Below are 25,396 nucleotides of genomic sequence, written 5' to 3'. Positions count from 1 at the left end.
AACACAGTGCCCTTAAGCCACGATGCTCTACTGCGGAGAAGGTCTGTCCTGATTTCAGTGGCGTTGAAATGTAAAATAAGGCTGTGAAGGCACCTAATTCGCTGTAAACGTAAAATGTGGTGGGTGTGAACCGCCTCCCTGAGCTGGGAGCTGCCACTCACCCCCTGCCCCATTTCTCCTGGCCTTGGTGTGCCGGTGCCAGGAACGAGAGTGGGGGGCAGCACACAGAGGGACCGCTGCTTTGGTGAACGTGTGGGCAGAGACGAGGAAGAAACGTTGCCAACAGCCTTCGGGTCAATGTCTAAGGAGAGCCTGTTCCTGGCTCCTGGGGACTCACACTAGAGCACTGTGGGTAAGAGTGCTGCCTTTAGAACCAGACCCACCGAGTTTTTACTGTTAGGCCAATCGCTTCCTCCCTGGGTCTCAGTTTACCACCCTGGGATAGTGCTCGGGGCTGCCGTGTTGAACTGCCCCGGGGGCACCATCAAAGGGGGGGCGGGGTTTGGAGGCCTGGTCGTGAAGACTGAACGAGCTGACCCTTGTTGAGCGTTCAACCCATGAGTGCACGTGGTCAGTGCCCCGTACACGCCAACTGCTGTGTGTGACACAACATGTCCGGGTGGCACTGGCCGGGGGCACTGAAGCTCTGGAGAGGTGGGTGGAGATCTAGACATGCAGGTGACAACTGACGCCTTGGGGCTGGGGGCGGTACCCAAGGAGAGAACGGGAAGGGACCGGTCCAGGTCAGGGCTCCAAGAAGCAGCAGAGGGCACAGGGAGCGTGTCAGGAAAGGCAGTGGGGGAAGGGCTGGAGAGAAGGGGAAAGGAACAGAGAGGCCCCCAGGGCGGGGGAGGGGGGGGTCGTGGAGAGGATGGAAAGGGCTGGGCAGTCAAGAGAGAGGCACGTGGACTTATGCTTAGGGACCGCATGGTCTTTGGTGACCCAGAGGAGGACAGTTTCAGTGAAGCCAGGGGGCAGAGATCGAGGCATGACTGGGAAGAGAGGCAGTGGGGACAGCCCACATAGTTGGACTGTGAGCGTGAGGACAGAAAGGGGTGGTCACTAGGAAGTACGTGGGATTGGGAAAGACATGGCTAGATGGAGGGGTGGGTGGGTGGATAGACAGACAGACTTCTAGTTCCTGTCCCTGAGCAGTGGGGTTTCCCCTAGTTGTACTCGGAGAGAATATTCAAGAGTAGAACACCTTATAGACAAAGGAGGAGCTGAGGGAAAAGTGAAGGCAGAGTTGGGGGCGCTGAGTGGACTGGGTAATGCTAGATTCTATGGGAAGAAGAAAGAGAAGGATCTGGGGCAGAGGGGAGAGTGGTTTAGGCAGAAGGAAGATGCCAGTGACTTGGACCAGATGTGCCCACAGAGAAGGGGTCTTGGCCTGGACTAGAACAGCAGTCAGGCTGTTCTAGGAGGGCAATGGCCGTGAGCCTCCCTCCACATGAAGACAGGTCTCGAGCTGGGCAGGAGGCGAAGGCTAGGCCAGCTGTCTCAGAGCTGTGTCAGCCCCAGCAGAGCGAGCTAGCCAAGCTAGAACCAGAATTTTGCACTCTCGGAGTGGTCTTGTGGTCATATTCCTTGTGTTTCCCGAGCATATTTCCCTTGTCTAACCACCTAGAAGTCTGCTAAGTCGTGCTGATTGTTCTCATCTCCCTCCCTTGCGTTCAGTGGAGTCAAAGGAAGCTTCCTGCCAACTCGGAGAATTAGCCAGAAGTAGTACACCCCTGGGACCGGGGATATTGTTCAATGAAGAGGAACATGGCATAGGACAAGAAGCAAAAGAAAAGAAAGCCCCACTTTGGGACCAGGAGGAATCACGGGAAGATCATTTGCAGTGGTGGTTCTCAACGGGGGCGATGGGGCGGGACATTTGGCAAGGCCCGGAGACCGGTGGGGGTTGCCACTGGCATCGAGTGGGTAGGAGCCAGGGATGCCGCTCGACATCCCACCATTCACAGTCCAGCCCCTTATACCAAAAACCGGCCCCAAATGTCCACAGTGATGAGTTTGAGAAACCCTGGTTTAGAGGAAACAGAAGTTAAATCAGAGCTACCTGGGTTTGTGAAAAAGAACAAACGTGATGGAGAACAAATTTAAGATTCACGTGAGCGGAAGGAATAGTCTTGGTGCATATAAACATGGGGTTTGGGAAACTGTTTCTAGGCTAGAAGTAGGCGGTGGCCTGTTCGGCCAAAAACTGTCATCTTTGCGGCTCCCGTGTTGCCAGGCATGGGCTTGAAGCGCATCACATACTCAGCAATGTTTGGTTCTCTCCTGGGGGTGGGGGGGGGGCTGGGGGAGGGGGGGGCGGGGAGGGAGTAACCATCTGCAAAGTGTTACCCAATGCTTCCAGGGACACGCCAGGCTCTGGGCTGGGCCACAGTGATGCAGGAGACCGGGAGCCTCCAGTCCACCAGGGACAGAGACACGAAGGACCAACCGCAATTCAGAGACGTTATTGCCACAGAAAAAGAAGTGCATTGACTTCTGACCCAGAGAGTGCAAGCAGGACCGCTCCGCGGCAGGGACACTTGGCCTGGGCTCTGGAGGGTGAGTAGGAGTTTGCTGGGGACACACGGAGTGGGGCGAGCAGCTCTGTTTTCTTGGGACGGAGGAAGCAAGCTGGACGAAACACGAGGTGTGCGGGGCGGGTGCGAGGTGAGCCCCTGAGTCAGCCAAACGTGGCTTTGCCACATCAAATAACCATGGAAGGCCAGGGGCACCTGTCTCCGTATCCATTAAGGGAAAGCAGACTCTTATCTACGTTGGAGGCTTTTCCAGTGAGGGATGTGCCCTGATGTGAGATCAGAGATGTGGAGGTGGAATTTCCTGTCTCCTGGGAAGGTCGATACGTGGGGCTGGGGGCTGGGGATTTCCTGAGCACTGGTGTCCCAGCCGTGCGGGCCTGTGGGCTTTTTCTCTCTCATGCCCTAAGAGTCAAGGCCAGTGCTCTGGGAGGATCCCTACAGAGGTTCAGGCACCATGGAGGCAGCCCGGCAGACAGGGTGACTCTGGCCCTTAGCATCTGGGCAAGGACTTTCTTCAGGACCTTCAATGTCCCCTCGTGTAAAATGGGCTTAATGAGTTGTAACAGCACGGGCCACGGTCCCCCTTGCTGGTAGCCCTTCGTGCCCCTTGACTCCCAGCTGCTCCTAGTGGGCCTTGGGGGGGTGCCGGTGGCTGGAGCCCAGCCTCCTGCTACACCTAGAGAAGTCTCATCCCCCCACCCAGGGCCACAGGGCACTGACCTCATTGTAGTAGGGGCAGTTAGTGGACTCCTTCATGGATGTGTACTTCTTGTCGTCGCCCACCTCCACGCACACCACAGGGTCCATGTTCAAGCCCACGAGCTGCCGAGCCTCAATCACAGTGATGCTGACCTTCGGGCGGGAGAGGGGGAGGCCAGAGGTAAGCCGCGTGAGCCTTGCCGCTCGTCCTCCTGGAGTCGGGGCCCAGGAGCAGGGAGCCAACAACGGACTTGGATTCCAGCCCGAGCACTGTCTCTAATCTGCTGCGGATCCCGGGCTCTTTTCCCCACTAAGCCTCAGTGTCTTCATTTATAAGGAAGGGCGTGGGCTGGATAAGCTGGAAGTGTGTGTCGCAGTTACCAGCGGGGAGGAGAAAGGCACTGGTTAAAAAACCAGGGTCTCTGGTGTCCCTGCCAAACTCCAGGCCGGCCCAATCCGACCTTGGGCAGTGGGGCCAGGCATCAGTATTTTCAAAGCTCGCAGGGATTTCAAGTGTTCCCCCAGCCTCCGGGGCTCCACCGCCTAGAGGGCTGCAAACCACTCCCTGGGTTTCATGCGCTCAGGGATTAAGCTTTCTATGTCTTCATTGATGTGCCTTTAATTTCCTGCCCTAGCATCTCTCATTTTAAGATTGCAGGCCTCTGAGAGTGCTTCGTGTTTCTGGAATTCCCCCCCCACACCCCCTTTCCACATTCCTGGCTTCCCCCTTTTGTTTAATCTGTTTGGGAACCTGAGCCACCTTTGCTGGCTTGATGCTGTGTGTTTTGTGGGTTCTGTGTCTTTTCAGGGGGCGTCCAGCTCCCTGGAATCTTACGTCTATGCTGGGAAGCCCTTTTTAAGTTGTTCATTCATTCAACAAATGTTCATGTTCTGCACCGTTTGTGCAGAGCCTGATGTGGGCCTTGATCTCACGAATTGTGAGATCATGACCCGAACTAAAGTCAGGAGTCGGACGCTTCACCGACTGAGTCACCTAGGTGCCCCCTGAACCTTCATTTTAAGCCATCAGTTCTTGCTTTGGATTTGGAGGTGTCAGTCCCCATTGGGGTGGCCATGACAAAATAGAAAGAGGCACAGGTTTGGGTTGGCTGGGCTGGCATTCAGCCCCAGACCTTATACATGACCAAGGGTGAGAGGAGGCACCCGTGCAGGCTCACGGAGTGAGCTCTAAGTGGAAACACCATCCATCCACAAAGTTGGGTGAAGGTTAAATGAGATAATGTGTGTCACAGTGCCTCATAAACAAGCTCTAGAAAATATGAGCTATTGTTATAAATGGCTTCTCAAAGTCTCCCAAATAGGTAGGGTCCTGTAGATGCTTACGATCGTTCCGTTTGACTCTCTCGAACTTGCGTTTCAACAAAACAGCCTGTGCTAAGCTAGTGTTAGCATTTACCTCAGCTCATTCCTCCAGTGAAACTGTGGGCCTTACTTTTTATACTTCTCATCTTGGAGATTTGGTATTTCAATCGTTGTGCTTCGATGCAACTTCTAAACACGATTTTACTGAAGAAAATCATGTTCCCGTTTCATAAAAAAAACTGTAACCATGAAAATGATCATCCACTGTATCCGTCAAAGTCTTATAAATATTCCAAGGGCCAAGAAGAATCCACACATCAAAACTAACGATGTTAAGAAAAATAAAAACTTCAGTGCCAATGAGAACATTGCCAAGAAAGTATACAGAACTGGAGACTGAATATTTACTAATTGAAGCAACACTTGAACTACGAAAGTAAGCATTTCTATTTGGAACTTGAAGTGCCAAAGGCAATGAAGCTCAGACTCCAGAGCTCTGGAGAAGTTTAATAATTACCATTTCTTCAGGGAGCTAAAAAGGAAATATAGCTAATCAACTTAGCTCTGGGAAGTTGCCTGTGAAGAGAGTAGGCAGGCACTACAAGTCCTTCTGGAATATTCTTGCACAGTAGTTTATAGGGTTTTAACCTCTATGAAAGTTTGTATGCCAAAGGCTTAAAAAAAAAATCTCATTAGATTTTCCCACAATTAACCCCCTCCATTAAAAAATAAGAACACTTTCTGTAACTCAAGACTGGAAAGTAGACAGACACAGTTTTGGCATAATAAGGCAGTAAGATATGCCATCAAGAGATTAACCTTCCAAATGTGAGCAGTTGGTTAGTTTTTATGGTTTTTATCCAGAGGCCCAGGTGTGATGCCAGTGTTTTTGCCCTCTCCTCCTTCTCAGGACCCAAAGTCTCCACCTTCTTCTACTGAGCAGAGCCAACAATGGTGAACAACCCTGGTTGGAGCTCTGACACCCAGGAGGGAAAGGGTGGGGAGGGGAGGAGGGCAGAGGGTTGAAAGGAGCAAAGGGTGGGGGCGTGGGAAGAGAAGGGCTCCAGAAGGTGCTCTTTTGTAGCTGAGGGGTGGCCCTGCAGGGAACCCTGAAACCATTGAGGTCACTGTATGGTGTTGGTGGGGGAGGGGAGTGTTATTCCTGCTGCATCCCCGTCCCCCACCTGGGGCTCTATGGGGGGGGGAGGGGCATATGTCACTTGGACTTGAAATTTCAAACAAATTTTGAATTCGTCAGTCAGAGAAAGACAAATGTCATACGACTTCACTCATACGAGGACTTTAAGAGACAAAACAGATGACCATAAGGGAAGGGACACAAAAATAATATAAAAACAGGGAGGGGGACAAAACAGAAGAGGCTCGTAAATATGGAGAACAAACTGAGGGTTACGGGAGGGGTGGCGGGAGGGGGGATGGGCTAAATGGGTCAGGGGCATCAAGGAACCTACTCCTGAAATCATTGTTGCATTAGATGCTAACTAACTTGGATGTAAGTTAAAAATTAATTAACTAAAAATAAATAAAACAAATAAAACAAATTTTGAGGGAGGGGATTGGCCATCCTTTCCTTCCATTCTCCAATCATCAGCAGAGGACTTGATTTTTCCAGGGTAGAAGATGAGAAGGCAAATAGACCCATGAAGGGCCTGACTGATCAGCTGATCGGGGAGACTCTTGGTAATTGCCTATTCAGCCCTCTCCTTCCAACATAAGGGGCCTAATCCCCAGGTGGCTTCATGAGGCCGTCACAAGGAACAGTGCTGACTGTAAACCTATACCTCTGTCCTGGAAGAACCCAAGAGTCATGGTGCTCTGTGACCTGCTTCCAAGGGATCCGATTGTGCCGCAAGAACATCGGCGGGGAGCTCGAGACAGCAGGTGGCAGGCCCGTGAGAGCCGCCCTTCTGAAACACCCTTTGCCTTTTCTCATCTCCAGATGGCTGAGATGGGACATGGCCAGATATGCATTTTGAGAAGATCAGTCCAGTGGTGGCATAGAGGTTGGAGTGGAGGAGGCATTATGAGGGTGGGGAGATCAGACAGGAAGTGGGTGCAATATTGCAGTTGAGGCTGGGGTTGAGGGTCAGTGGCAGGGAGATGATACAGAGGTGAGAACGTATTAGGTCTTGGCGCCCAGAAGAGAGGGCAGGGAACACACTCAGGACCCCATGACCCACCGAGAACATGTCTGCTAAGTGCTCAGATTTGCTCACTCTGGTGGGGGAAACTGCATATTCGCTGGGATGAGAATGTGGCTTCTCGCCTTGGAGATGCCAATAATCAGGAAAGGGTTTGCACATTACATACATTCTAACCAGAAGAAACAAAGGGGATGGGTATGCCATGGCCTTTTCCCTGTTCCCAGTCCTCGGGGTCCTTCCCAGATCTGAGTTCATCTAAGTCCCTCTCCTCCCACCAGCTGGGTGCGCTTTCTCAGGTCTTTCTAACTGGGCAAAGCCAAGTTCTCCAGAGACTGACATTCCTTTGGTAGGTTTTCTTGCTTTCTACATTGTATTTATTGGAAGTAAGAATAAATCCACGCTCGAACCCTCAGAGCGCTCTGTCCAAGTGCGTCGATACTTATAGTTGAGATGTGTACGAGCCTGTCAGAAAATACTATGTTACTCGGTTAAATACGACAACTGTTCTGTTCAATTCAGGATGTTTGCAAAGTCTTTGGCGGGGGAAAGTGGGGTCCACTTAATAAAGGTCTCTGTCAGGAAGCAGTTTGAAAGAGCTTTGAAAACAAGCAGTAGGTAGTGAGCCAAAGATAAATGGGGGGGGGGGGACCAGAGGGGGTGACTGTCCAAGAGGCTCAGTTAGAAAGAAATTAGTCACTCGGACTGCTTCGGTTGGACACCCTTGCACTTGAACCCTGAGTTGACCTTTGAATAACTGTGTGACCTAGGGTAAGCTCTTTACTCTCCTTGTGCCTCAGTTTCTCACCTATGAAATGTAGTAATACTTATATTTAGGAGGGTATAAGAATTATATTAACTTAAATGGAAAACACACGCACACACACACACACACACACACAGTTCCTAGCATAGTACCTGTAAGCCTTCTAGAAAATAACAGTTATATTAACCATTTTCTATGTGCCTTTACGTGGCAGGCCGGTGACACTGTAAAGGAAACAGTATCTGGAAATACAAAGACAAACAGATCTTCGTCCTTTGGAATTTTCCTGTTCTCAGAAAACAGAGGAGCAGAGCCCTGAGCCCAGCCCCCTAGAAAAGCCTTCAAACGTCTTACGATACTCTGTGTTTGGGTTTTGGCGGAGAGGTGAGGGGGCGGCATTTCCCAAACCTCCAAGGAGCCCAGTGGCTTGAGGCTGTCTAAACCACAGGGCAAGGGCCAGGGCCACTTGACACTGCTTGGGGCTAATTTTCAAGCACCTGGAAAGATGGCCACCAACTGGTTGAAAACAAACTGAAGCGAGGATTAAGGGAGACAAGGTGTGTCCTTGAGAAAACATGACCAGATGCACCTGATACAAAGACAGATACCTCCTCGTCCTTTATATCATCACCTGAACGAGGTGGTCGGGGGGCTGTCGCCTTGAAGAAGGGGTGTTGTTCATAGGTTCAGGGAGATGAGCTTTCAGAGATAAAGCTCTAACCTGGGAGAGGAGGCTCACTCTGATTCTGGGCCCGGGTTCTGACACTTTGGGCAGGCGCTACAGTGGTAGCCAGGCGGGGTCTCCTAAAGGCTGTTTCCTCTGACCAGTGAGCACACTCACTCAGTCCTAGGAATGCCCAGGCCTCTGACCCATATCTGGGTCTTGTTAGACCCCAAGTGAAGGGTCTAGAGCAATGGGTCGTCCATGGGCCCTTCCTGTTTCCAGTTTATAAATAAGTACGAGGTGTTTCTGGCTTGTACGTTAGTCCATCGTGGATTGTGTTAGTGTAACTGAGTATCTCAGGCTCTGATCAACTCCGCAAGAAGAAACAAAATTGGGGGTGTGGCCCTGCAAAGCCCATGGTCGGGCCCCAGGCCTGGAGGGCTGTACTGGGGTTCAGACGCACTGTGTGGCCCTCTTCAACAGCTCAGCCCTGCTCGTGACACATCCTGCCTGCACTGTGGCCACATTAACAATCCTACAGCTTCAAATTTCTCCCTATCTCAGTCATTTTGTCTCCAGTTTTAGAAACATACAAACAGAAACATTAAGCGTTAATTTCAGAGACCAGAGAAGAAAAAGAAAAAAAAAACCCCACCCACATTCTCACCATCTATGGATAACCAAGATTGACATTACACTACTTCTGGCATTACAAACAATGGAAACAACAATTTTAAAAAGCATATCAAAAAATCTTTCTTCAGAGACGTATATGATAGATAGTGGTGCCCCTTGGTCTTTTTAGGGTTTTTCCAGGTCCCTCCAACTTGATGAAGTCCAGTGCTGGACACAAAGTCCTCTGCATAAGCAGAATTCTCAAGCTCTTTAGGTTTGTGCCTCTCTAGTTCCGAGTGCCTCCCGGAAACGAGCTTAGTTTGGGAACTTACACTGAGCTTGTGGTTCTCTGTGACCCTCAGACCCATGCATCCAGAGTCTATAATGCACACCTTGGGGCGCCTGGGTGGCGCAGTCGGTTAAGCGTCCGACTGCAGCCAGGTCACGATCTCGCGGTCCGTGAGTTCGAGCCCCGCGTCGGGCTCTGGGCTGATGGCTCAGAACCTGGAGCCTGTTTCCGATTCTGTGTCTCCCTCTCTCTCTGCCCCTCCCCCATTCATGCTCTGTCTCTCTCTGTCCCAAAAATAAATAAAAGTTGAAAAAAAATTTATAATGCACGCCTGGCCAGAACCACCCACTGGAGTGGAGTCTCAGAGCGATGCCTCTAGTTGCCCCGCCTACCTGGTAATCCACGGGCCGCCCGGCACCTGGCACCATCTTAATGTCTGGCTTGGATCTGAGGAGGAGAAGGTACTGTCAGGCCCGGCGTAAGGGGATTGCCTGCAGGGGAGGAGGAGGGCACTGGCACTGGTTGGACCTTGGCGAAGGGAGAGGACAGAATCATGGTACTCGTATACTCCAAGACTGTCCAAAAGAATGGGGATTAATTGTTTTCAGAGGCCCCAACAGAGAGGATTAACGGCACAGTGACGGAGAGATAGACAGTAGGTCAACAGGTTCAGATGTGTGCGGGGCAGCTCTGTGATCCCCCTTGGCCCGCGGGCGTGCAATGACTTGGGAGCAGCCTCCTGCCTTTGTAGGAACAGCGGAGTGAGAGACATCCGGGAAAAGAAGAAAGGGGCAGGGTTAGGAAGAAGCCGCCCAGGGACCCTGGTTCTTCCCCATCCGAATTCCACACGCGGCAAGCTGGGTCCTGCCTGAACAGGCGGAGGCGGTTTGGGCTGCGGGACTCCCGTGTGCTCACCGTTTGTTGGAGACATTGGTGGTGAGAGCTGTGACAGAGGCCAGAGACACAGAGTCAGGGTCCAGCCCATCCCCCAGGCGAACGGCCAAGCGGTCAAGGTCCTCCATCTCCAGCACGGCCGGTTCATCTGCAGAAGAAAGGCCATTAGGTGGGCTGGATGGTGGAACAAGTGACTGTCTTTCCCCTTGCGCTTTGCTATCCAGGAAGCTAACAGTCAATTTCCAGGCTTCCTTGGCAGTATCTGCTTAGAGTGTATGGCCCGTTTATCCGCAGTGTTTCCCACCTGATCTTGATCTTTGATTTTAATTGATATTATATCTAGTTTCACTTTTAAAAAATTTTTTTTTATTTTTTAAAGATTTTTTTTTTAAGTTTATTTATTTAAGCCATCTGTACACCCAACCTAAGGCTCAAAGTCACGACCCTGAGATCAAGGGCCGTATGTATGCTCTCCTGATTGAGGCAGCCAGGTACCCCTAGTCTTGCTTTTGTATTTTGATTGAATGTAACTCTTGTTGTGTATTTCTTACATAAGCACTGAATACCCTTTGTGGAAGAAGGGGGGGGGGCAATAAAAAATCCATACTTATGTACCTTTCAAACGATGGCTACTGTTTATCAAGAGGCTACTCTATGCCAGGCACAATGCCAGGCACTTCGTGCACGTATCTCCTGTCCTCATATCCATGTATTGTCAAGATAGGCACTATTCTCACGTCATCGATTGGGAAACTGAAGCTTAAGAAGTAACTCATCCATGTAAAATAGCCGATGGAATTCAGACCCTAACGCTGCGCTGAGGTGTAATATCCAATGAGATGAAGAATTGACCATACTGAGCAACCACAGAAGAATGGTAGGTTTGGGCCTCTGCCAGCAGCCATACCCTCTCCAGTCTGAAGGAGAAGGGCACCGCTAGAATTGGCATGGCGGCAAGAGGGAGAGAGATGCTGGGGCCAGTGGGCCACCCAGGGGATGCTAAGGGGGGAAGCCAGGAGCTCTGAAGGAGGGCATGTGAGCAACAGACTTGGGTGGGAAAGCTCCACATTGCTTCCTTATCTGATCCAATTCTCTCCCGTCTTCTCCCGGTCCCCCCACCTCCTTTCTAACAGCTGTCTTGCCCTCCCCCCAGGCTGCTGCTGCCGTGGCACCAGGGCCACGGGTCACTTCAGCCTCCCAGGCTCCACCCTGCCTCTCTCCCCCAGGGCTTTCCCTGCAGCCTTGTGAGAAGGCATGGGGAAAGACAGGGCAATGAGTCTTGCCACTGGGTAAGCGGTCCTGGGACGCTGGTTCTTCCCCAGAAATAGGGAAGTGGCCAAACCACTTTTGGTGTTTTTTTTGTTTTTTGTTTTGTTTTGTTTTGTTTTGTTTTGTTTTGTTTTGTTTTTTGTTATTCCCTTCTCTAATGAACAATCTCTAGGCTTCTGTGTGCAGGAAAAAAAGGTGGGGGGTGGGGAGCAGAGAGGGCAAGAGGAGCCTTTCAAACACAGGCCCACCAGACAGAGAGTACTGCTAAATTCTAGACCAGGGGTGATGCCCTTCCCACCCTTTGTGCCAGGAGCGCCCCCTTCCTGAAGACCACCCCCAGGGCCCGGCTCTGCCGGCAGCCAATGGGAGGCTAGGGCCCACCTAAGCGGCCTCGCCGGCCAATCGCAGGTGAGCCTGCGGGGGCGCTGCCCGCGGAGGGGAGGGGTTTGGTCTCCGTCAGGTGCGCAGAGATGGCCCGGGGGTTGGCCTGGCTGGGGGCGCGTCTGTACCTTGTCTTTGGGGTTCCTCCTTGTGGGACCGGTTCTTGCCGAGCTTCATGGCGGAGAACACACTTCTCCCAGCTCTGTGAGGCGAGCCGCCGGAATGAGATGGAGGGAGATGGACGCCGGGAGGAAGACACACAAACACAGGAGAGCAAAACCCGAGACAACACGTAAGAGAAAGGGAACTTCATACTCCAGCCCCTCACGTACCGGTCCTGAGATAGCGTGGGGGCCAACCTTTCTAAAGAGGGAGCCACGAGGGAGAATTAGGGCAGAGAGGAGACCCCACTGCTTCCTTCTTTCTCATGCCTCCACACCACTGAAGAGCGGGTCAGGGCCCAGGGATCAGAGAAGGTGATCTTGGGCCGGAAAGAACGACTTTGAGTGGAGCCCTCCCGGGTCCTGGGCTGTCCTCAGCTCCCTCAGTCCAGTCTCAGAGCTCTGAGTTCCACCATGCCTCCGAGCTCGTCTTCCTTGTCCGTGCGCCCCACCTCAGCTGGTCGGGAAGAAAGCCAGATGACCAGAGACAAAGCATCAGGACAGACAGACAGGAACAGGATCAGAGGGGCAGAGGCCAAGGAGGAGGTCTGAGATGTGGTTGAAACTAGCTGCTCAGTTCTCACATGGCCCTGGTGTGCAACTCTTGCCTTGTCTTTCCCAATCTCTCCGCACCCTCAGATTCTGTTCCGTCCCCAGCGAAAAGGAAGAGATGGGCCCTTTCCCATCTATGTTTGGTGCTGGCTTCCACCCCTTCTGCCTGTCCCTGCTCACTGAGGAATCCCTCCCCTCACCCCCCACTTCAACCAACCCCCAGGAACGTATGGCAAACTCCATAGTTCCTACCTCTTTCTCCTTGTGCCCCCAGGTGAAGGGCCTCGCGGTCAGGGGGGCTGAGGGAAGGGGGCAGGGGTCGTCAGTGTCCCTTCAGTGATGTCCCTGCAGCTGAGCCCGTGATCCCTGGTGCCAGGAGGGACCCGGAGTAGGATCAGCAGGGGGTAAAGTGCAGTATTCCATTACCCCATCAATATTGCATGAGCTGGATACCTGACTCTCTCTTCCCATTCTCCCTCCTCCCGGGTGTGGCCCCGTCATCATGTGGGCTCAGGGGGGGGCCAGGGCAGACTCAAACTCTGAGCTCGCCTACAACAGAGCCCACCCACCTTTGGGTCATGCGTCTATCTCCCCGTGGAGGCTTGACTTGGGTTCCCAAGATCCCCTGGGTAATGGGTATCCCAAGATAATGGGTAATGGGTAATGGGTATCCCAAGATACCCATTATTCTGGGTAACGTGAGGTTGGGCAAAACCTTTCTGTCCTTGTAGGGATGGCCTAAAAGCCTCAAGCCCCTCTACTCAAGGTTGGGACCAATCTTATTCCCTCAAATCTGGCCCCACCCTAATCCCGGGCCTTTCTTTACTCTTTGCTCTCTTTACTTCCGGGCAAGACATAGAGGGCTGTGAGTCTGTATCCCAGTGAAAGAGCAATCAAGAACCTTTCCATGGGCAGCAGCTCACAGTTTAGGAAACACTAGTGTGTTCATGGCTTCCTAAAAAGCCATGAGGTGGTCAAGGAAGACTGAGGTAACACTGATGTGTCTATACCGGCCAGCATGGTGTTGTCCAGAACATAACAATGGAGGAGAAGGGAAAGAAAGTGTCTCCCCTTCTAATAAGGGGAGGTATCTATACATATGCCAACACGGCATTATATAATTTTTTCTTGAGCAACTACTATGGGCCAAAGCCTTTTCCAGATGTTTACTCATTTCATCTTTATAGCGATCCTGGGAGGGACATATGCTTCTCTTCATTCAACCCAAGAAGAGACTGAGGCTCAGAGCTAGAGTTGAAGCACACTGCTCCTGCCCCCTCTGCCAGAACTGCTACGTCCTGATTCCTGTGGGATTGCACTTCTCTGTCAGTGGCGATCCCATCCTGACCGTTCGGAACTTCAGTGAAAAGTTCCCAGGGCCTGCACTTGTAGGTGTACGTATGGGCCGTGTGCCAACGCAGTGTGCAGATGGGGGTGCCATCTGTGAAGAGCCCCACAGACGGTGCCCAGGCTTACAGAGGAGGCGCTCACTCACAAATGGTCTTAGCATCAACGCATTTTGGAAGAGGCTGCTGTGAAAGTTAATGACTGGTAATGAAACGTCACACAAGTCAATGACTTGCGGCTTTCTGACACTGGTCCCGAGGACCCACCCAAGTGGAAAAGGGCCTGGGGCTTCCCCTGGGCAGTTATGGCCCTTGATTTTGAAAGTCACTTTATTTCTTAAAACAAACGTATTTGGAAGCAGAGATTGAGACTTAAAAAAAAAAAAAAAACAACTATACTATCCTACAATTCTCTCCCTGAAGTCAATCAAAGGAGAAGCCCCTCTTCCCAGACCCTGCCTCACTAACCATCTCCGGTGGACAGGTATACAGGCGGTACTCCTGTGTGCCTGGGGGTATCTCAAAATGAAGACTTATCCCTTAATGAAAACTGTGGAACGTGTCGGGTGAATGTAATGTCCAGAATTCGTACTGTTTGTTTCTCCTGGATTTGTTCTTCAGTTCATCTGGACAGCGTGCACTAGAGCGTGATGGCCTCAGCTCTCCCTGCCCTTTGGAATTTTCTGGTCGATGACACATCAGAAGTTGACCATAGAAACAGTCTCTTCTGCCTAGTGCTGCACCGCTTCCCAGAAACGGCGTGCCTGCTTCTCTCGGCCAAGGGTAAAGGTTAGTTTTGAAATAAATGTTAATTTAGTCAGGGATGTTCGAAGATTATCGGCTTGTATCAAAGACTTAGATTTCCAAAATGTGTAATTCTTTGATGAGGTTGCTGGTACGCTGGGGTCCTGAGTGTTTGTTCTTGTTTTTAAATAAAATGCGGCAGCTGGTCTGAGTTCTTCAATAACTAAAAATATAATGTGGTGAGAAACAGACAAAGAAAACAAGCCAATAATCAGCTCAGTGAAAAAATGCTTTGCCACCAAGTGGCTCCTTACTCCTGGCTTCAGGGAAGCAGAAGCGGGAGCCAGGGAAGGTGGGCCTCTCTAGGGCCCTCTGGGGATTTCCGGTCCCGCTTGGGCTTCCCCATTGCTGGATTCACTGAGGTCAGAATGATATGCATCCACAATTTAGACCACTATTTCCCTTTAGGGAAAAGATTTTAAGGTTAGTTCACTTATTTGTAAATTCTGTTTTCATTTATGGATCTGATGGTTTCATTGCTGGTTCCACGGCTCAGATCTAGAAGGATGTCGTGGTTGGGGTCCTAGGAGGGAGCTTGGTATTCAGAATGACTTGGGAACATTGGCCGAACTAAATTTAGTGAGCTGGGCGTCATTAACTCAGGTCTGTGTATTCTTCTGGAGGCTGTGACTGACGATCTGAGACTGCCTTCAATCAGAACAACCCAGGCTCACTAGCTCAGGCCTCAGCTAATCAGGAGAAACTCCTGCCTAAGAGAAAAGGGGTCTATGGTGCTTTGCATTGTTTAAACAGCCACGTTTTCAAACCTTGGGGGCGTGTTCTGGTGCCCCTTGGTGGGTATATTTCTTTTATTTCCGATGCCCCAAGAATAGCTAATTCATAATTGCAGGCTCTACAGTTGTTTTTTCACAGTGTGTTGAATTTCAGTTAGTTTCAAATATCTTGCCACATCTCGGCAGGACAGGTTGGCCCTTGATACGAGGACTTGTCCCCAAACTGGCCTGTTTGCCTCCGCGCCCTCGTGGAACCAGGAGGCGTGGGGGGACCCTTGTGTACTTAAGGGGGCCCTTGTGTGCCACGGAGCTGGCTCCTCAGCTCTCCTCGGCGGCCCAACCCCTTGCAAGGCTCAAGCAAACAGCATCAGGGAAATAGATTTCCCACGTCCCCAGACCAACCTCTCCCAACATCCCACGTACTCAAGGGGAGCATGAGTTCTTTCATGGCTGGATTCTTCCGTTTTTCCTACGGCAACTTGCACACGCTTCTACTTCTCAGCAGAGCTTGAAACTAGCCAGCTTTGCCACACGGTAACCTTTCAGAGTTTTAAAACTGTTTTTATAGCTTTTCTTCACCTGGCTACAGAGCTTCAACTTGCTTAGCCTCTTCTTAGAAATCTCATTTCTGGGGCGCTGGGTGGCTCCGTCGGTTAAGTGTCCGACTTTGGCTCAGGTCACGATCTCACAGTTTGTGTGTTCGAGCCCCGCATCGGGCTCCGTGCTGACAGCTCAGAGCCTGGAGCCTGTTTCCGATTCTGTGTCTCCCTCCCTCTCTGCCCCTCCCCTGCTCTCACTCTGCCTCTCTCTATCTCTCTCTCTCAAAAATAAATAAACATTAAAAAAAAAAATCTCATTTCCCTCCCCTTTCAATCCTCCTAATGCCCCACACATGAAAATATGACTGTATCCCATGTGAGGACTAGGGATGGCAAGAGACTCGGATCAGGTAGTGCCAGGGAACCAGCATTTACTGCGGGTCTACTATGTGCTCGCCACTGTGAAGTGCCTCTTAGTCCGGCTGTGGCCAGTGTGAATCCCTGGGGGTCTGGCCCAGGACAGACTGGGGAGCTGGAAATCAAGAAGGGCCCCAGGGCATTGCCACTCTCAGCCAGAGGCTGGGGAAGAGACAGGTTGTTTACATCTCATGAATAGGCCTCTCGTGTCTGAGTGTCCATGCGGGAAACTGAGCCCTTGAAACAGCTCCCTAAGAGGGACTCCCAGCTCAGCCATCATCTCTCACCCCCCACCCCCATCCCCCTGGATTCAGCTCTCTGGCTCCCTCTCCAAGCTCCCTCTTCTTCCCTTGCTCAGAGCCTGACAGCCTCCTCAACCCTTCAGGTCTCTGGGCCTGAGTTTTCCCCACGTGGTGCCTTTGTCTTGTTGTGCTTTTGTGTGCTTTTGTTTGTGGGAGTTGGAGTTCATATGCTTTTGTTGAAGCAATGATCCACGATGAGTCCCCTGGGACCTTAATGCAGGCAGATGCTTCAAGCCCATACCTGTGCTGACCACCTCAGACCCCTATAGGCACAATCCTCGTGTCCCCACGATGTCCTCCTGTCAACTAGTTTTTAACTTCCTGGTGCCACAGTGTGGGGCAAATCCCTTAACATCTCTGAAGCTCAGTTTCCCTCTCTGGAAAATAAAGACCCCATTCTTGGCTTTTCGGCTTGCACTGGTGTGTTTGGAGAATTAAATTAAATTTAGAGTACAGTCAAGTGCTCTAAACTCCCCAGGTCTCTGGTGAACTCTGGGTCGGGAGCTAAATTCCCTGTGTGGCCGTCCTAGCTCTGCTCCTGTCCCGGGGCAGGTCACTTCCCCTCTCTGGGACTCAGATTTATCATCTTGAAGAAAGGGCTTTGGACCAGAGGCCCCCTCCAGCCGGTCAGCCCTGACTACTACTGCTTCTGTGAACTCCCCACAATGCTAGAGAGTTCTAGAGATGGCATGTGCTTCAGGGGGCCTCTGAGACCCACTCATCAGCCCCAGGCCTTGAGCCTTTCCAACTCCTGCGGCTGGCCTCTCTCATCTGGGGTCCCCACCCCCCTTCTCCCAGACAGGTCCTGACCTCTCCCTCCCCCACGAAGCTTTTTGCGGGATGGAGACGGGAGGGTACGCATATGCTCGTCCCTCCTTAACTCTCTGGGGCTTCATGCCCCAGCCACTCCCCGGGGCCACTCCAGGCCCAGAGTCTGTCCTCTGTGGGCCTCCAGGCCTTCATGCCCACCTGCCCAGCCCTGCCTTTATTCTTAGCGGGAGGTGGCCACTTCTTGGGCCTCCCCCACCCCTTTGCCTTCAGTCACACCTTCCCTGACAGGAAAGCCTAAGGGCCTGGCCCGTGGGCGTGGAGCTGAACAGGGAAGTGGAGGCAGAATCCAGACGTTGAAAGGAGGGAGGAGGGAGCAGAAACCAGAAGGCCCAGATGCCTGCCCCACCCCCACCCCCTCCCTCCCTGACCCTCACCCCTCACGGCCAGATGGACAGACCTCCCTCGCCCTGCCATCCCCCGGTGCTGGCTCTGCCAGGACAGCCCACGCCTAAGCCCTCTGAGACAGGCCATCCCGACATCCGCACCCTGTGGGGAGGAGCCTTTGGGCCCCACGGGCTCCACCCTGGCCTGGGACACCTACTTGTGCTCGCCATCTCTGCCTCCCTTGGTCTTCTCTCTGCCTTTGCTGAGTAGGGGGAAGAAATGAGGAGACAAGGGGATGTGAGTGAGAGGGTGTGGACCAGAGACACTTGCAGATTTAGCCCCTGGCCCTGTTGACCCCCCACTCCCCAGGGGCCTCCTCATCCCAGGACCCCCTCACCCCACAGCTTCTCGCTGCAGCCTAAGCCTGCTGGGGAGGGGTCTGATGGTTCCCAGGCTCTGCCCTGGTTGCAGGAGCGGGGCTGGGTGGCCACTTCCCAAGCCCAGGAGAGCCTGGAGCCTTGAAATGGGAGGAGGCCTCAGGGTGTCACCTGATCTCCTCCATTCGCAGGCAAGGGCTTGGTGATTTCTACTGTGGGTCTCAGATGCCTCAGGGAATGCAAGGTTAGATGAGCCTGGCCACCCTCCAGGCCTGGGCCACCCTGCTCCTCCTCACTGCCTCCCTGGATCCCCTCCAGTGGAGTGGGCAGCTCTCAGGCTCTGACGGCCGTGGAGGGCAAGGGTGGGCCAGGGAGATTCTGGGGATGTGGCAATAAGAGAGCTACCACTCCAGGGCGCAGAGCAGGGTAAGAACCGTGCCCTTCTCCCTCTTTAGGGAGGCTTTCAGAAAAGCCTTCTGGAATGTTCTCTCAATCCTTCCCTAATGCTATGGCAATGAAGATGAAGAAAAGAAAGCAGACAACAATTAGGAGATGTTTTAGTGATGTTTTCCCTCTCCTCATGCTGTACTGGCACAGGCCTTGCCCAGGGGGACATAATTCTGTGCCATGACAGCTCAGAACCTACAGGCCTACATAGATCACAGCTGAAGTCCAGCTTTGGCCAGTTGTCCTTTCCATTAGGCAAGCTGGTCAGTTTGTAATTCCTTTCAAAGTACTTAGCGTTAGCCAGGTCTCTGCTGGTCACAGAACACCTCGCTGGGGCCCTGTGCTGGCCCCAGGCCTGGCTTGGAGGCGGGCAGGTCAGGCATGGGTCCCCATTGGGACCCACTGAGAGCTGCATGGGGCTTGCCCCAATGGAGCAGGAGCCCCAGTGAGCTTTTGAGAATGAGGGCCGAATGGGAGATTTACTGACTGCACTCTCACATTAATCCAAACAGGGCCGCCTTTCTCTGAGTTACCCATCCAAGTTTTGAAGGAAGTTTGTTTGCTTGTTGTTTTTTCAAAGAACTCTGTGACCCTGAAGAATCTGAAAATCATTGCAATAGGGGAACCGGAAGGGGAACTGTATCCCCTAGGACTAGGCAAGGATGGAACGGGAAGGAGGAATTGATACACCTGAACAATAAAACGTGAGGTTCTATCTCTTTCCCTTCCGGTTTTGCTCTGAAATCTTGGAGAGCTGTCAGGCTGGCCCAGCAGGGGAGCTTCTCAGGCACATAGCAGGCCCAGGTGCCGCACAGCACAGGCTGCCTGGAACATGCCTGCCTCACCCCGTCCTCACACACTCCAGGCCGCTGGGCCTACAAAGGGGCCTCACACAGGCCCACACTCTGAGTGTGGAAATGGAGAAGGGAAAAGGACTGTCTTTCTGTGAAAAAAAAGAACATTCTCATGATTTTACCACAACCACTATTAATGACTACAACGAACATGAATAATGAAGCTTCAGCGTTCTGTGCTCAGCCTGCCCTCAGTCACTCGGCCACAAGCAGTAGGGATGGGATGTGGCCCGGCCTCTGTCCTCCTTGCTCGGAGACCTCTCCGTGAAGGCCTGGATGGGTCTGAACTTTCCTCCTAGAGTCCACATTGTGTTTTCAACGGGTAGGTTGGTTAGGTTCTGTTCCTCAGCCAGCCTTCTGTCTCTCTGGGCCTGGGTTTCACTCCATCTCTTCCTCACACCCCCATCCACATTGCTCTGGGTGTGCCACTGAAAGCAGCCACTGCGTGGGAGATTCAATATGGCGGCCCGCTGGGGGGCTCTGAGGCTTGCTGGGACCCAGAGCTTCACAGGGCCAGACCTCACTTGAACACTCAGCCCTGGGCCGGGGGTGGAGGGGACCCTAACCTCGGGTGAAACAGCTGGTGAAGCATCACTTCACCCCTATCCCAGCATGGCCCTGGCCCTGGCTCCTCTGTGCTGAGGTGGGGGAGGGATCATGGGAACTGGGGGGTGAGGCCGGCTGTGCTGACCCCATGCACATCCCAGGGCACACACTGTGGGGATACCCTGCTGCCCCCTGACCCATGGTATAGGAGTGGGGGTACCTGGCTTCCATGGATCTCTGCTGGAGTGGAAGAATGATCCATAAGGAGAACAAGAAAAGTGGTCCCTCCTTGCTCTCCCAAGATGAGACCCAGCAGAGAGGAGCCCAACGGGAACCTCTGCCTTCTCAGGCAGGGGGCGCTGGGTGGAAGGGGGTGGGGCCGTGGAGGGCAGGAGGGCCAGGCAGATGGAGAAAATAAGGAGAGAGTCGCAGAATAGAGGAAATCCGCAGGAAAGCCCTAAGAGAAGCTGCACCATTAAAGCTGGGCCTCCTTTCTGTCCCTCTGGAGGTGGCTCCTAGAGCCGCATCAGCAACGGAGCCCAGAAGCCAGCGGTGTGTGCGGCTCCCTGGTGTCACAAAGACACATGCACCTGAGCGGCGCTGGTAAGTGTGTGCACGCTCGTGCTGGGCCGAAGTCTCCTTCCCCTTCAGGGACCGGGGCAGGTCACGGAGACTGGAAAGGAAGGAGGAAGGCATCAGGCACTGGCTGAGCACCGACCACACGCCGGGTGCTGCGGTGGGCGACTCACATGAAGCATGTCATTTGATCCTCACGTCCCTGATGCCCCTCTTACAGGTGGGCAAGTGTAGCTCCGGAGACCAGAGCCGGGATTTGAGCCCTGTGTCTCTCCACGTCATCGCATTGCCTCTGGAACATTCCCAGGGTATTTTACAGAAACCTGGCCAAAATCGGAGGCCCCCGGTTGGGGGCAGAGACTAGAGAAGTAGGCAGAGTGGCTCAGAGGGCACGAGACTGACTGGGGCCTGGGATTGATGGAGCCGTGGGAGGAAAGGGTTAATGGGCTACTGGTGTCAGGTTGGGGATTGGGGGGGTGCTCAGGCGGAGGTGCCTGGCAGACATTCCCTGAGGTCACATGGGAGAAATTTCCAGGAAGATACTTAAGGCCTTCAGAGTGAGTTCCCTTGAGTGAGTACCTCTGCCGAGACCTGTCCTGGGGTAGTGAGAGCAGATGGCTGGAGCCTAGCTGGGGGGTGCCCAGGCCCCAGAGGGAGAAGTGTGGGCTCACCAGGACCTCCCCACATCAGCCTCCTCTGTCATCCATGGAAGAGTCCCTGCCAGTCCAAGGCCGAGGCTGTTTCCTGCCCATTCACTCCACTGGGCCCCCTCCGCCCTCCAGCAAGCGCCCTACGGAGCCATGTTGGACGGGGAGGAATGGATTTCCGCCCCAGACCCCTGTGGATCCAGAAGACCAGGTGAGACACTGCTGTTCGCTAGCAATGAGGGTTTCCTGCTGCTGCTGGTTGGCCAGAGGAGAGACAAGAGAGGCGCCTAGTAGACTGAGCACCTTGATCTTTGAAGGGGTGGGCCTTTTCAGGAATGAACAGAGGGCAAGGGGCAGATGTGGGGAAGGAAGGCTTCGCTGGGGGTCAGAGGCTAGGCACATATATCCCTTTCCTCCTCCGTCCCTTTGTTGACCAAAGCCTGTCTGGAGGGCTCGCCAGTCCGGAAGACGGTGGCTTTCTCCCAGACTCCAGAGCTGACGGGCCTGGCTGGTTGGTACTTGTGAGACGAGCGTGAGACATAACACCTCAGGCTGCAAGGCCAACTATCGGGTTCCTGCAGCACCCACACTCCTTGACCCAGAGCTCACATGCCCTTTACATGCAGCCAGAATTAAGCCGTAGGATGAGCCCAAATGCTCTAAAGCTGTTCTACCTTCTCCTCACCAGCAAAGGGCCCTCCCCGAATGTTCTCACCTCTTCCCCCCACCCGGCCTGCTGGCTGCGTGGCTAGGCCTGGCAAGGGCACCGACCCCCAGGTGCTCTCAGCGTCTGGGCCAGTGGCCCCCGTGACAGCAGGGGAACCGTGCGCTCCCTCACAAAGCCCCTCCAACACAGGGCGGTGGCATCTGGAAGACAAGGGGGCTCTGACCGCGGTTGTCACCCTCTCCCAATTCCCAATCCCAGATAAAATCCTCCCTCCTGGGGCGCCTGCGTGGCTCGATCGGTGAAGCATCCGACTCTTGATTTTGGCTCAGGTCACAATCTCACAAGTTTGTGAGTTCAAGCCCCGTGCTGACAGCGTAGAGCCTGCTTAGGATTCTCTGTCTGCCTATCTCTCTGTCTCTCTCAAAATAAATAAGTAAGCTTAAAAAAACACACACACACACAACAACAACAACAAAAACCCTTCCTCCTGCTGCTGCCCTGGGAGAGGCCACCGAAACCAGGGAGAGGTGGGGAAACCCTGAGCCAGGTTGAGGGAGGATAGGAGAGGCCCTCTGCTGGTCTGGGGACCAAAGCTCCTCACTTTGGTCTACTGCCTCCACTCAAGCCCCATCTGTCAGCCTCCCGGCCCCTTCTCGTGAGCCCCGAGCCACAGTAGCCACAGAGGGTGGCCCTCGGCGGTCAACAGCTCCCAGACAGCTGTTTCACACTGGTGCTACCCATGAGCTCCAGAGTATCCCTGGGTCCCTCGGGACATCACAGTTGTAGAGCGGCCAGGGTACGTAGCCCCTTCCTGTAATTGGCCCAGAGGGGTAGGGGACTCGCTCACTGTCATTCGGCTTAGTTAGTGGCAGCCAGGATGGGGCCAAATGGAACTTAGCTTCCCTGATTCAGAGCCGGTGCTCCTTCCCTTCAATTGTTGGCTGTCACCTGGCTTCCAGTCTTGCTCCCCCTCCTAGAGCCCAGCTGCAGAGTCCCCAACAGTCCCCGCGTGCTCTTCCTTCGTGGGGACAGAGGATTGGGACGGGTTGGTGCCCTCTGCATCAGCGTCTGCTGGCTCCCGTCACCATTTCCAGCCTGATTCCCGACCCTTTGCATTGTCCAGCTGCCAAGAGCCTGTCTGTCCCCAGCCCTTATGTGGGGCAGCACTCGGCACCCTGGTTACAACCTGTCCCCCTGTGGTCCTTTCGTCTCTCCTAATGGCAGGATGGGGGGAGCGTTCTCATTGTTCTGGGTCCCATTTTACAGGTTAGGAGAGACAGTAAAGAGGGTATGTGACCGGCCGAGGGCCACAAGACTGGTTGGAGGCAGAGCTGGGACTCGGACCTGAGTCTCCTGAAGCCAAATTGCATGCCCTCTCCATCCGGCTGGCCAGAGTCTAAGGAGAACAGGCTCCCTCCCAGCTGGAGTGGGTGATGCCACCCCTCCCCCGGCTGGCCTGGAGCCAACGTCCGCTGTATTTGTCACACGCATGGTCCCTTTGACCTTGTTACCTGACCTGGCTCCCAGGGTCTTAAGCTTGTATAGTGTGTGTGTGTGTGTGTGTGGCCCGAGAGGAGTGGCTCAAGAACAAAGAAGGAAAGCACATTCGTCTAACAAAAACATATCAATTCAATTACCTTGATTTACATAGGTGGTTTTTTTCAGAACAGGGACTGAATACATTTTTTTGGAAAGCAAAGGGCAGGAGATTGGAGGGAACGATCACCGGGAAGGGGTCCCCTTCTCTAAAACTTTAGAGGTGCCGCTGACTTACCTGCATTTTGCACGTTATTCCCAGCAGGCTAGGAATCCGTAGCCGACATTTTACTAACTTAGGGTCTGTCTCTCGGAGTTCTAAGAGTAATGTCATTGCGTTGCCTTTTGGGGGAAAAGTCCTGCATTTGGAATGAGCAGGCCTGGACGCAGCTTCCTGACACCCGTGTGTGGTAGGACATCGCAGGGGTGAATCCTAGACACTGAGGGTGTCAGGACACACTCTTCTCAACAAGAGAGAGGCTGGGTCCCGATCAGGACCTTTGGCTTCACCCTGGCAGGAAAAGGCCTCCCTCTCTTGGGCCTGCCTGGGGCCAGGGTGGATGGCGGGCTGCCTGGGGCTGGTCTGGCACTTCTGGGTCTTGGACCCAAAAGGTTAGGGCCCCCTCCTGTCTGCCTCACCCATTCTGTCAGGAGGCAGGGGTCTGGCCTCTTTCCCTCAAGTCCTCCCTCAGGGGAGCAGGAGGCCGGGCCCCTCAGCCTGATCCCTGCCCCCCCTCCCCCCCAGTGAGCCTGGGGTGGGGGAACAGGTGTCAAGGGCCCTGTAGAAATACACTCCTGCCTCATGTATGTCTCTCTAGCAACTCAGCCCTGTCCACTGAGCCCAGTCATGCCGAGAGGGCCCTTCGCGGGGAACCAAGGCCCAGGAATCCTCCCAGTGTCTTTGGGGGTGGTGGGAGGCCAGAGGGCCCAGCCTCTTACCTCCGGAAACTCTTCTCGCCTGGTGTCCGGGAGCTGGGGCGGGAGCCGGGGAGCAGTCCATCTGTCTCCTGGCTGTCCTTCTCTTCCTCATGAAGGGACTCATCCCCCAGGAAGTCTCCATCATCCCAGGAGCCCACCGTGCCATCTGTGGCCTGATATCGGACCTCCACGCACAGGCTGGTCTGGAGGGAGAGGGGCGGGTGGTGAGCGAGGGTACAGCAATAGCAAGGACCATCCCACGCACTCCTTGTGATGTTTACAAAGTGCTTTCACTTCCTCCCCCCGGCCGGAGGAAGGCAAAGTGCGTGTTAGCCTCCCCCCACCTCCCATTTTACAGATAAGAAAACTGAGGCTCAGAAAGACTGAGACTCACAGACTCCGTCCGCTTAACGGGTTCTGGCCCCTGGTCCTGCTGCACTTGGCTCTACTCCTCCCTGGTGCCCAAGGTGGAGGGCGCGCCCGGGACAAGCTGAGCCCAGACGGCAGTAGGCTCTCTGGGCCCACTGTCTACAAAGAATATCATTCAGTGTCCCCAGTGCTAGAGGTCCCCCCCTCGTCCTCAGGAGCGGGGCTGCCCTGCTCTCACTCCTGATGCGAACCCGAGATGGGATGTGAGCAGGACGTGCCTCCAGGAGAGGGGGCCCCCGGACACCTCCCGAGGCATGGGGTCGGCACATCTTCCTGTTCATCTGACACTCCTGCTCGGGAGAAGGGACTTGGGGGTCGCTCTGGGCTTTTTCTCTGGGGAAAAGTGGAGCGCCCACCTGGGCCCAGGCTGTGCGCCCGAGAATCCTGGGAGGGCCTCTTGCTCTGGGTCCTTGGGCCACTTGCCTCCTTTCAGCTCTAGTTTCTCCCCGGTGCACAGGGAAGACTCATTCTAGCTCCTTCCTCAACCTGCACGGGTGTCAATATGCCTCCCAGATGCACTTGCCCTCCCTCAGAGATTGGGGGTTGGCTTGCTCCGTCGACCCACACGGGCAGCCTTCGCTCGGCGCGTGGGCTTCCGAACGATTTTCCGGGGTGGCGGGGGGGAGTCGAAGGAAAAGCCCTCGCTGTTCTAGATGTCATGCTAAGATGCTTTACTGTAAGCTCATTTTACAGGCCTGAGCCAGGCTCAGCTCACACCTCATTTGATCTTCTCAACACTTCAACGTATCCTACCTAACATTTCCGAGAGGGTAAATTACTTGCTCGAAGT

General features: G+C 53.7%; 1 protein-coding gene across 3 annotated transcripts in view; it reads right to left on the bottom strand.

Moving 5' to 3' along the window:
* Nucleotides 1-24,312, bottom strand: part of OTOF (otoferlin) — a 52,846-nt gene extending 28,534 nt beyond the window's left edge. The window contains exons 1-5 of one of the 3 annotated variants that reach the window (XM_047854312.1): nt 24,199-24,312; nt 11,728-11,801; nt 9,971-10,097; nt 9,448-9,502; nt 3,258-3,389 (exon numbers count right to left, since the gene is read on the bottom strand). In XM_047854312.1, coding sequence (XP_047710268.1) covers nt 3,258-3,389; nt 9,448-9,502; nt 9,971-10,097; nt 11,728-11,776 — 363 coding nt within the window. In that variant the 5' untranslated portion in view covers nt 11,777-11,801; nt 24,199-24,312. Of the gene's footprint in view, nt 1-3,257; nt 3,390-9,447; nt 9,503-9,970; nt 10,098-10,564; nt 10,671-11,727; nt 11,802-11,958; nt 12,184-24,198 lie in introns of those variants that run through there. The other 2 variants (XM_047854310.1, XM_047854311.1) reach the window with 2 other exon arrangements.
* Nucleotides 24,313-25,396: the final 1,084 nt, after the last annotated feature.

Source organism: Prionailurus viverrinus, chromosome A3 (assembly GCF_022837055.1).
Source record: "Prionailurus viverrinus isolate Anna chromosome A3, UM_Priviv_1.0, whole genome shotgun sequence".
NCBI lineage: Eukaryota > Metazoa > Chordata > Mammalia > Carnivora > Felidae > Prionailurus > Prionailurus viverrinus.
Note: the sequence above shows the minus strand (reverse complement) of the source record. Positions and strands in the feature narration are given on the sequence as shown.